Source organism: Lytechinus pictus, unplaced genomic scaffold (assembly GCF_037042905.1).
Source record: "Lytechinus pictus isolate F3 Inbred unplaced genomic scaffold, Lp3.0 scaffold_20, whole genome shotgun sequence".
Lineage (NCBI taxonomy): Eukaryota > Metazoa > Echinodermata > Echinoidea > Temnopleuroida > Toxopneustidae > Lytechinus > Lytechinus pictus.
In genome coordinates this window covers 15,374,696-15,386,758 of record NW_026974141.1, presented here as the reverse complement: position 1 = coordinate 15,386,758, position 12,063 = coordinate 15,374,696, and the positions used below count along the sequence as shown (strand labels likewise).

General features: G+C 38.9%; 1 protein-coding gene across 1 annotated transcript in view; it reads left to right on the top strand.

Annotated features, from left to right (window-relative positions):
* The window catches only part of LOC129282962 (kielin/chordin-like protein), a 70,061-nt gene that overhangs the window by 34,370 nt on the left and 23,628 nt on the right, over window positions 1–12,063 (top strand). The window contains exons 15-21 of the mRNA XM_064114760.1: window positions 386–579; window positions 1,345–1,421; window positions 6,864–6,957; window positions 8,661–8,743; window positions 9,385–9,478; window positions 10,291–10,547; window positions 11,465–11,697. Coding sequence (XP_063970830.1) covers window positions 386–579; window positions 1,345–1,421; window positions 6,864–6,957; window positions 8,661–8,743; window positions 9,385–9,478; window positions 10,291–10,547; window positions 11,465–11,697 — 1,032 coding nt within the window. The remainder of the gene's footprint in view (window positions 1–385; window positions 580–1,344; window positions 1,422–6,863; window positions 6,958–8,660; window positions 8,744–9,384; window positions 9,479–10,290; window positions 10,548–11,464; window positions 11,698–12,063) is intronic.

Sequence of the window (12,063 nt, the reverse complement as noted above, 5' to 3'; positions counted from 1 at the left end):
GTGATGATGATGATAATAATGATGATGGTGATGATGATGATTTTGTTGGTAGTGGTGGTGATTGATGATGATAATGATGATGGCAATTATAGTGATAATAATAATGGGAATGATAACGATGGTTATGATACAAAATATTTAAAAAAATTATTGTATTGTTAATGGTAATGATAATGATCATAAAAATTATAAATAATGATAATAGAAATGATAGTGATAACTGGGGATTATGATAACACTTACATTTGAATGTCGAAATGGAAATATTGAAGATGGTATATGAACAAGATTTTTTATCTATTGTACAATGTTGAAGTGTTATTAGGTTACACCTGACTTATTTTTTCTCTCTTTCATAACACTCTTGATTACTTTCCCGTTCTAGATTCTGCCTGGACGTTGAACCTCTAATCTCTAATTGCCCCTGTGATGGTGAACCTGTGGTGTGTGACCTCAATCCCTGCGATGTGGGGTGTGGTGGTTTTGAGAATGCCGTCTGCTTCCTTGATTTCTGCAATGAATGTCAGGCGAGATGGTATCGAGAGGGAAATCCAGTCAACTGTGGATTGGAAGTTAATGGTATGTTCACTTCACATTCCTCAGGGAGATTTTATTTTAATTGATTGACCTTTGACCAGCAAAGAAATTCAAAGTAGGCCTACAGGTACATTTGCACAAGTCAACTTTTCATAAGTCAAATATTTCCCCATCAGTTCCATCAATTTTTTCAACATATTATGCAAAACATGTTTTATACCTCTTATGGGGCGTTGCAAGAAACTTGCGATCAATTGCAAGTCTATCGATTGTAAGTTTTGAAATTAAAAAAAACGAAATTGCGATTTATTTGTAATCTGCTTCTTGAAACAAGGAGTATAAGCTCATTTGCTACAGCTAGAATTGATTTATCAATTGTAAAATTGCAACAGAATATTTGCAATTGATTGCAAACATTTTCTTGCAACACCCCCTAATGTCAAATTACTCCTAAGACAAGAATTTATTTGGTCCCCCAATATTTGACTTGGGTATAAAGCTAGGTTACCTGTTAAAATATGAATTACGCAATTGCAAAATAGACACAAGTTGAAAATTTCAGCCCATGATAATCTATAAATGTAGGGTGCTATGGGTTGTCTCATATTTCTCCTTGACTAAAACACTATCTGCCTTAAATAAGCACTTTTGCAGAGCTGAATTGGTAACTTTCCAAAATAGTTCGACTTTATGATTCCATGTGCTATCTGCATTGTACCATTCAATCTTCTGACTGCATGTGTGTTAAGAAGTGTCTGCCTTTGGGTCCTGCCTGATTTATTGACTACCTTTGGTTTATCTTTTCAGATTGTGTAAATGGTACGGTTGTTCATCAGTCAGGCTCTCTCTGGAAGCCAGATGCATGTACCACATGTACTTGCACAGTAAGTATTGTCCATTCCTTGATAAAAAAGACCAAGGTTAGATCATGCTACATGTAGGACTTACCGCAAAGAGGGGGGGGGGGGGGCTTTGGTTTATAAATTCTTCTGGGGTCCGTTGCAGAAAGAGTTGCGTTTAAATACACGTCAAAGAATCAAACGCAAGTCCCAAATGCGCGCTGTTGATTGGTTGAAAATCAAGTTGCGCATGATTTTTAGAGTTGCGATTGATTGCAACTCTTTCTGCAACGGGCCCCTGGTAAGCAAAAAAAAAGGGTGAAAATTGCCACCTTTTTCTACTTGAATTCGTCCAGTCTGGAGAACTGTGCACAGAAGAGTGTATAGCTGGCTGGTTTGTTACAGGGAGAGGAGGCTGTACTTCTCAGGAATGGCTCTATATTTCATCAGAGTTAGAGCGTTTCACAGGGTGTGAAAGATGATTCTTGACTCCATTCTAGAGTGAGGCATGAGTACATTTACATGTACCAGGAGACATGTAGATGAGTGAGGTCAGCCGAGGTGGAGAGAGGAGCTAAACTTGTGAGGAGGTTGATTACTGCAGAGCTAGTAGTTTTGGGAGGCCAAGAAGGGTCTTAAATACTTGATTCTGGTATTTGTCAAGAGTGACTTTCTCTCCCCCAAGTAAGTTGATGATTTCAACAGCATGCAGGAAACACAGAAAACATCCCACATCACAGCAAGAATTGGTGGGGAGAGACCTCTTCTCTTCAATCCTGAGCCAATCAGGCTGTGTAGAGTCTTGCGTCCAAGCTGCACAATGTTGTTGCACCTGTTATTGATCCGCTCAGATGCCCTTAGGACACCCAGATGAGGATGACTATCCTTCTCAGGTATAGTGTCCTCGTATTTCCAGATGTGTGTTTCCTATGTGGTCTTGCAGTTGTGAACAACGACAACACTCTGATGCATTAATATGAAATAGTGCCACTGGCTGGAATAGGAGTGCACTATCTCTGACATCTCATTGAGCTCTTGGTGAGAGTTTACCAAGAAGAACTACATCATGTGCCATGACCAGAGTGCCCACATAACGACCTAGGGTGCAACATCCAGCTCCATTTCCCCCTGAGTCTTTTAACTCTTAATGTGCCATTCACTGTAATCAGCGAGTGCCATTTTTTTCAGGGAGTCTATATTTAATTAATTTATAAAAAAGGGGAATCACTCCTAAGACAATAATGTTAAACCTCTTTACCATAAGCTGAACTGAACAATGGAATCACTCATGCATGCAATGCACTCCTCAAAATGCAATAGGCATAACAAAAGCTGTATGACAATTGCATGAAAATTTGTTCGTGGCACTCCAGTGGATGAACAGATATGTGTTCATGGTTCTTTAAAGGTTAATAAGTCCATCAATGTAGAAAGGTAGAGGAGGGGAGAAAGAATACCCCCTTGCCTCACTCCTTGCTCAACAGGAAACCACTGGCTGATCTGGTTGCTCCAGTATACAGCACTCTTCAGCCAATATTGTACAGTTTGAAAATGATGTACCAGGTAGTTCCAGTGACACCAAGGTGATAGAGTGTGTGCCATATCGTATCAAATGCTTTGGTTGCATCGAAGAAAACAGCAAAAGTAGGTCTATTGCACTTGGTACGATTTTTTACAATGAAGTTCAGAGATATTGCAGTGAGTGAGCAGGAGCTTTTTCTTGAAATCCATGCGGCAGATCGTCAGGAACATCAAATTCTTCAAGGCATTGCATAAGAGTAGGCCTTAGGAGCACTTCTACCAATTTCCAGAATGCAGTGGAGAGGCTGATTCCTCTGTAGTTTCCAGAATGACATACAGATTTACCTTGGTGAATAGGTCTGATCCCTCTGAGGAATAATTCTGGTGTATGCCCACGAGAGAGTTGAGACCCGAGTAGAAACAAGAGCAACCTTCTAAGATTGTGTCCAGAGAATTTGACATGCTCTGCTGATATGTTGTCAATACCTGGGGAGCGTTTCATCAATATTTTCATCCGACAAGTTGTCAGATCTGACATCTTTCCATGATTTTGATTGGCAGAGAGGCTTGTCGGATAAAGCGTCCGACAAGTCCTTTCATGAAATGCCCCCCTGGAGCCTTGTTTCTCTTGAGCATTTTGATTGCAGTATGCAACTCTTCCTTTGGTAGGGGAGATTGAGTTGGCACTGTCCTCAATGCAATCTATGATACTCTGTTGGTGACATCCTTGGCTGGGTACGCAAGTTCAGAAAAGAACGAATTTAACCCTTGTATTACAGCATTGCCGGCATACATGTACTTCTTGTCTCTATATATGTGGTTGCCAGTTTCTGAAAGTTTCTGACTTCGAGGCTGCTTAACCCTAATTCTCCGGGGGGGGGGGGGGGGGGGGCCATTATGGCCCCCCCCACGACAATTTTCGCGATATATCTGCTGCGCAAATTTTTTTGACCTCGCCGCTCACTGACTTTTTACTTTCAAGTCTCGCGCAAATTTTGAGACCAAATTTGTGACGCCCGGGTACGTGGTTACGACATTACGCAACATTATGTAAGTGCATGTCAGACCCAAAATTGCTCATAAACGTGATTTCATGTACAAATCCAATGCAAATTGTGTATTTGGCCAAAATTCATAAATGTATCATTATTTCTACTTTTAATGATTAAACTTAATTAATTTTGCCTTGTTTATGATCAGAATTAAATCTGGAACTATTTCCATCGAAAAAACAATAAAAAACAAAAAGTAAAAAAACAAAGAAATACATAAGAAATTTAAAAAACAATAAAATACATAAGAAATCGGTCTTTGTACCAGAATTTTTTTCATTCACAATTGTTAGGAATGCTATAAAGAATATTTTCACCAAAAAGTAGCATTCTAGGAGCTTTATTTAGTGAATCAGAGCAAAAAGTATGATTTCATGAATAAATTAGCATAATTAATTCATATAAAATAAAAATATATGAATTCAGTGAAATATACCAATGCAACTGCGTAGATTACGTCATCCTCTACCATCATGCAAATTTTCGTTGTGATCGCGCAATCCACGGCTGAGATCTTAAGGGGGGCCATAATGGCCCCCCCCCCCCCCCCCCCCCCCCGGGAATGACAAGAATCAAAATACCCCGGGAGATTGAGGGTTAATGAGCTTGTAAAACAGCTGTGTATCAAGGTGGCATTTCATAAAAGGACTTGTCAGACATTTTATCCGACAAGTCCCATTTTATTTGACAGTTACCATAGTAACAGCGCCTCTCAGCCAATCAACGTAAGAGAAAGATGTCAGATCTGACAACTTCTGGGTTGAAAATGTTGATGAAACTCTCCCCGTATAAAAGGCATCACCGCCTTGGTCAAATCATGCTTACGAGATGCACACTAGGGCTTATTAATCAATGACATTGCACGTAACAAACCACGTGAGCGTCAACATGTAAGCATGACGTAAGTCTTGGATCTTAAAGGTAAATGCTAGTTTTGGTAACGATATCAAAATGAGTTCGTACAGAATCCAATGAAATGACCACCAAAGTGTCTGTTTGTATAAATAAAACGTATGTGCCAAAGGATTCTGGAAGAAATTGTGTAATTGCTGAGAAATCAGCAAATAAACACGGGATTCGGGTAGAGCGTCGGGCACGACATTCAAAGCAATAATTATACACTGTCCCACGTGCGCTTATCTGTGTTGGGGATCTTCAGTCTGAACATTTTTCAGCGTAGATTTCAAGATTTCACGAAGTTCAGTTTATGTAACTGTACCTGATCTAGATCCTCGATGATATACTGACAATTAAGCCGTGTATTACAGACTTTCTCATGAAATCAGTGTCTACTGCAACTACTGGAATTTCTCTTTAATGCTTTGTGAAACACCTGGAGTGACAATGGTACATGGGGGAGATGTTTATTCCACATTCACGCTAAAAAACCAACTGCAAATCAACAAATGTTTTTTCATTGGTAACATCTTTAACCCTATAGCACCTGAACCGCCCGAGACCGCCCTTCCTATTACACACTGAACCGCCCGTACGTTTTCTTTGCGCTATAGTATCTCTTGTCTATGATTTACCGTGGTAATATTGCGTGTGCATACCGTATAGGTTGGCTGCTATATAGATCTGCATAGAAAAGTGTATGCTCCTATTGAGTATAATAGAGAAAAACCGATTGACATGCATCGGTGTGTAGCAAGTTCCATACTGTTGCGCAGTCGATCTCAGCAAAGATGGCTGCGTCCATGTCTCGGAAAACCACTTACTTCGCCGAAGAAGCTTGGGCGTTGCTATATGTTCATCAAAACATTGGATATCACACAGAGTGACATCTAGATGTGAGTTGGAATTAATTTTTGACATATTTGATCCAAGATTTGGCGAAAACTTTAGTATTCTGTAAGTGATACTTTACATTTTTTTGAAGGCGTGGGACTGGGGCGGCTGAAACCCGAACTTTTGTTTTTTTTCTTTTCGCTCTGCAAACGATTGTCAAAGGTCAGTATTCGTACATCTGATTGAACTTTGCCATGTACCATTCTATTCAACAGGTCCTATGCTACAAAATAAATATAACTTGTAATGAACAAAAGTAAATTTATAAAAAACTATTTCAATTTGTTTGGAACAATGCCTACTTATTACCAGTTTTATTGTTTCCTCCAGTGAGTAATTGCCATTATGCATAGGAATCTGTAGGTGCTATAGGGTTAATCAGTCAGTTTGTTGATGTGAATGATTATACACACCCATTGAATTCTTAGAACTGTGCATAATGCATGAACAATTATGAGCTCATAATGGGATCAAGACAAGACATCAAAAAGAGCAAGATTTTTTTATTATGTCTTGGTCACATAGTCACAAAGAAAGCTTGCTTTCAACAGGTATAATAACAAGACATGAATTAAAAAAACAAAAACAAACAAACAAACAAAATATATAAAGAAACTGAGTAGACATTAATAGTAAATTGACAAAAGTTGTCTTTATTGTCAAGCAAATACACGTACCTTCAAGATTCCCCCTTTCTTTACAATACACAGCATTTATTATGCGCCATCTATCTAGTAAACTATTCGGAGGCGCAGAGGGATGGAGGGATTGCAGGAAAAAAAAAGAAAAAAGGAAGAACTGGTAAAATGCTATTGATTTGTCGTGCTACATGTACATGACTTGTATATATGTCATATATTTTTTTTTGCTGAGGGGAAGGGGGGGTGAATTTGGCCTATTAATTGAGGTAATGTGTTTCTATGTCTTATATCTATGATAGCCATTCTGTCTAACATTTATGATGAAACTAAAAACTTGCCTATATATAATTCTTTTTATCATTGATTTTGAGCATACTATTTCTGTATTCTTTTTTTATACCCCCTCCTTCATCTATGCATCTCTATAGATGTGGATATTACGCCTCATAAGTTGAATGTATTATTATTATTTTATTACTCAGAGAGGAACAGTGGACTGTGAAAGGGATTCATGCCTACCGACGCTTTGTGACTATCCTTCTACACCCTTTGGAGAATGCTGTCCTGTTTGTTATGGTGAGTTCATGGTGGCTGTTCCTGTAAAGCTCAGCACACACTATGCAGTCCAATTGCACTAAGGTCTGATTTCAACAAGTTGTCAATCCCATCTCAGTGCAATCGCATTGCAGGCCAGCGCACACATAACGGAATAATTTTCCTGGTATCGGATCGCAATTTGCTCCACATTTTTGAAAGACTGCTATGCATAAAGGCTTTTTATAGCATATTTTTACATAGGACTGTACATTACTTAGTTGAGAGCTTACCAAAAATGCTTTTCAAATTTGTAAAGCAAAATGATTCCCTGCATTGCAACAGCTCTGCAGCGTCTCCATCTTCTTTTGCGCGTATGTTGTCTGTGCTGCAGAAGCGCAGCAAATTGGTCATGACATCGTCTAGGACAAAATTGATTGGCTAAAATTAGTAAACTCGCAGGAATATTTGATATGTCAAATGTCTGTGATTTAGTCTGCTGCAACAAAAGAGGGGTTGCAGTTGCAGCGCATTGTAGGTTGGCGCACAATATGTAATTTTCTTGCAATCGGATCTAGGTGCAATTGCGTCTCATAGTGTGCGATGGGTTTAAAGGGGAACTGGCTGATAAAATACACTGTTCTCCACTGACCCCAGCTCAATTTATGTGGGCTAAGTCTCCTTATCTTCCTAACATATTCATAACAGTTGATCTATTAATCATAATTGTGGTGTTAGCCCAAGTGGACCTTAGTCAAAATGGGTATAGCCTTACTAGAAATTAGACAAATAGTGTAGTAGGTTTCACGGTACACCATGTATCTTTCTTGGGCATATGTTGGTCCTGAAAAGGACCACCCAATCTCAGAGATTGGGTGGTCCTTTTCAGGACCAACATATGCCGAAGAAAGATACATGGTGTACCGTGAAACCTACTACACTATTCTTCTTCGCCATGGAAACCTTCAGAAGTTAAATTAGACAAAATAAGACAGTAAAATGATAAGCAGATGTATTGGTTGTAGACAGAGTAGGATTAGGCCATGTGGGATGAGATCAAATGGAAAGAAGATGAAGTTGGTGTACAAGATGGTACTTTGGCTAGCTGGCAGTTAGACCAATACCGTGTTTACACTTAATCGGCATTTGGTTCTGAACCAAATGCCGATGCAGAATCGGCATTTGGATTGCGTTTACACGTTGTTACAGCTCGCGGTTCAGAACCGCGAGCCGATGCAAAAACCTAAAATGATATGCATACCTACAATATACGTCATAATAAAGACAACGCTGGATCAGTGCGCTTACAATTACGTCACAATGGTAAAGTAATTGAAATGCGCACAAATTGCCGGTGCAGAATCGGCTTTCTGTTTACACGTACATGTAGCAAAAAAGCCGATTCTGCATCGGCTCGCGGTTCAGAACCTACTACTTTGGTGGTGCAAATTGCCGGTTCTGAACCGCGAGCCGATTCAAGTTACTCGCGTTTACACGCTATGAAAAAGCCGATGCACTTAATCGGCATTTGAATCGGCTCGCGGTTCTGAACTGCGAGCCGATTCAAATGCCGATTAAGTGTAAACACGGTATCTATAATTAGTAGATGTACTGGTTATAGACAAAGTATGGTTAGACCAAGTGGGATAATACCAGATGTAAAGTAGATGAAGCAGATGAATCAGCAATTTACCCTAGATATGTCTACTTGTCTTTATTTGTTTGCTCTGTATTTTTCACCCTAGATTGCCAGTATGGGGGGCAGCTGATTATCAACAGGGAGACTATTGTACCCCTCAACGACAACTGTGCTGTTTGTGAATGTAGGGTGAGTACACATACAAGTATTGAAACTGATACTTGGTTTAATCCGAAAATCACCGCTGCAGAAGAAAAGCATGCTGTATGGAACTTCAAAGTTAAGTGGAATGTTACAAACCCCATTCTCATGCTTCAGGACTCAGTGAATATGTTATGCATAAATTACAAGATTTGCAGCTCTTTCTTAAAAACTTCTTAGTCAGTAGAAGGGAGTAATGATGCAGTTATGAATTTGGTCTAGAAATGGCCCTCTCCTTGGGACTGATAAGGTTACACTTAAAAGGCCTACATGTATGTGTGTGTGTCATTTGTGCAAATAAAAATGTTAGTCATAATTACATGAGACCACAGCATAGTATCTGTATGTTGTAAAATTTTACATAATGAAGTGTTATTTTTCTTTTCTCTCTTATTTTGTTCCTTCCTTCCTTCCTTCCATCCTTTCTTTCCTCTCTCCAACTCTCCTTTTCCTCCTATTCTTGTCTTTTTTATAGCCTATTATTCTTTGCTAATGTCAAATATTGCCATTTATGCTTTGCTTTACTTTGATTGTATTTCTTCTGTGCCTCCCATGAAGGACTGTTTCAAGAAATAAAATCATCATTGTCAATGTCACTCCATTATCTTGTAATTAATGTTTATCTGCAGAATGGTAACGTGAGATGTCAGACAACAGATTGCCCCAGACCACAATGCACTCATCCACTCAAACCAAGAAACGGATGCTGCCCAGAATGCAATGGTAATATATATATAGCAAACCTGCCTTTATTTGTAATATCTGACATTGATTTTCACAGAGGCATTGCTTTTTCTTGTTGTCTCTCTGTCGGTCTGTCTCATTTCAGTTACCATGATAACTAAAGAAAATATTTATCATCTTTAAAGTCAACCTATGTATGCATATACATGAAGGGAATGACAGTGATTTGATTAGTTATGGGGGTTAAGGTGTCAAAAGTCATAGAGTTTATGACCTTTTATCATGATAGACTAAATAGATGAATCAGAATTAAACTTGGCTCATGAATGAATATGGAAGTGGTTATCTGATTAGATAATGGATTCTAGGGACATTTAAGCAATGATATGTGTGTAATATATTTCTGATCTGACAATGGCAGAGGAATAATTTTCATCTAGTTCATGATCAGATTTACTAAAGAAGCTACATGTACGAGAAACCAGACCAACAATTAACTGTCACCACTATTTTGCTGACCAGATATAAAATTGAGTATTAATCCTTCTGTAGCGCAAATAGTCTGATTTTGTTGAAGAATTATTTTTGAATTAGCATAATAAATTATTTCGATAAAAAAAATTGCTATGGACTTTAGTGGCCTAAGCAACTTGCCACTTACAATGCAATTCCAAGTTCAAACGCTGAGAAGGGGGGGGGGGGGAAGGAGAGGGAGATTGGTGGGACGGAGGCCCCAATTCATCTCATCTACCAAATTTGTCCAGTCTAAATAGGGTTAAGGCAAACTATAGCAATTTACTACTACTTGTACACTGTAGTTATGGAAATGATTTTTCCCCTTATAATTCCAGGTTGTGACTACGAGGGCAGAAGGCTATCCAATGGGGAGACCTTCTCTGGTGATGTCTGCACATCTTGTACCTGCACCTATGGCTCTGTCACCTGTGAACCTCTCCAATGTCCATCACTGAGCTGCCTCCAGCAGATGACTCCCACCGGTGAATGCTGCCCTCGTTGTGCCGATGGTTGCGAGTATGAGGGGATGGAGTTCAGTAATGGAGATTTCTTCACGCCTATGTCGAACCCGTGCCTTCGATGTTCTTGTTTAGTGAGTCATGATGTTATTACTAAAGGAGTAGACCCAGTTTGGCCAGAATTTTCTGAGTAGATTAAAAGTTGGGGAGAGGGGGGGGGGTGTTGAACCATTGTATACACACGAGGTTTCACCCTCATAACAGTGTTGTGATTCTTGGTAGACTATACCAGAGATGTATCATTCCAATAAAAAATAATGAATAAATAAGCAAAATATTGACAATTCAATCAGATTTTGATAAAAGTTGGATTCAGGGATTTTGTCCCCTCAAGATTTTGCACACAAAAAATTGCAATGTAAAAATTTTGTGCTTGAATATTGCAAAGTCTTAACACAAAATTTTGAGCCCTAATTTTTTCTTTTTCCAAAATGGGCAACATTATCCAAAATTATTCAAAAACCTGAAAAGGAATCATGGAAATACATAAGATATTAAAAAGATAGAATACATAAGAGAATATTTTGATACTTATTTTTTAATGTACATACAGTAAAAAAAAAAAAAATCTAATGGGAGGTATAATGCCTCCCAGCCCTCCTGGGATGAAAAGACTAAAAATACCCAAAGGCTATTAGGTATTGGTATTGGTATTGATGGTGATTTTTTACCTGATTGCTAAGAAAGCATGAATGCTTGTAAGCAAGCAACCAGAGGACCGACGGCTTAAGGTCCTCTCCGAAGGACCTGGTACTGAGGATTAATGCCTTACCAAAGGGCACTAGCGCACCAAGTGGGAATCGAACCCGGGTCACCGGAATACGAGTCCCCCGTTCTACCGACTGAGCTAACGCGCCTCCATGATAAATCTAATTGTATTTTGCAATGATCACACAATTCCACACTGTTCTAATATCAAGCAACAGAAATAGCATTTGTAGGTTTCACATGTAACTGAAATTGATATAGTGTTTTCTCCATCTGCCTTCAGAATAACATCGTTCGTTGCAATCCTCTTCCTTGTGAAGACGCACCCTGTCCCAACCCTGTGCTTCTCCTGGGTGCCTGCTGTCCCATCTGTACTGATAAGTGTGTCTACAATGGCCGTACCTACAACAACAATGCCCGATGGGTAGCTGATGATCAGTGTCAACAGTGTAGGTGTCAGGACTCAAAGGTGACCTGTACAGATCTTACTGAGTGTCGTGTGGAGTGTCAGCATGGGTAAGTCTAAAGGGGTTATCTTCACTTGGTCTATTATAAAGCAGTTGGTATACTCCTTGGATAGTCTTATACCATATGAGCAAGTCAGTTTTGTAAATAATGTAATAAGAAACCGGTATTAAATTTTGTTGAAGTTTATTGTTGAAAAATAATTGTTAAATTATAGGTATATATGCAAACTGAATCTTAGAATGTATCAAAGGGTTACTTTTGATCATTATTTTGGCAATTGTTCTACTCAATTATATGAGCTACATGTACTTGTCATCATGTATGCTTCATGTTTATGTAAATAACCCTCATTATTTGCCAGAAGTCTGTAATTATAATCTTCAAAATTTGTGTAGCTTCCTGATCATACCATAT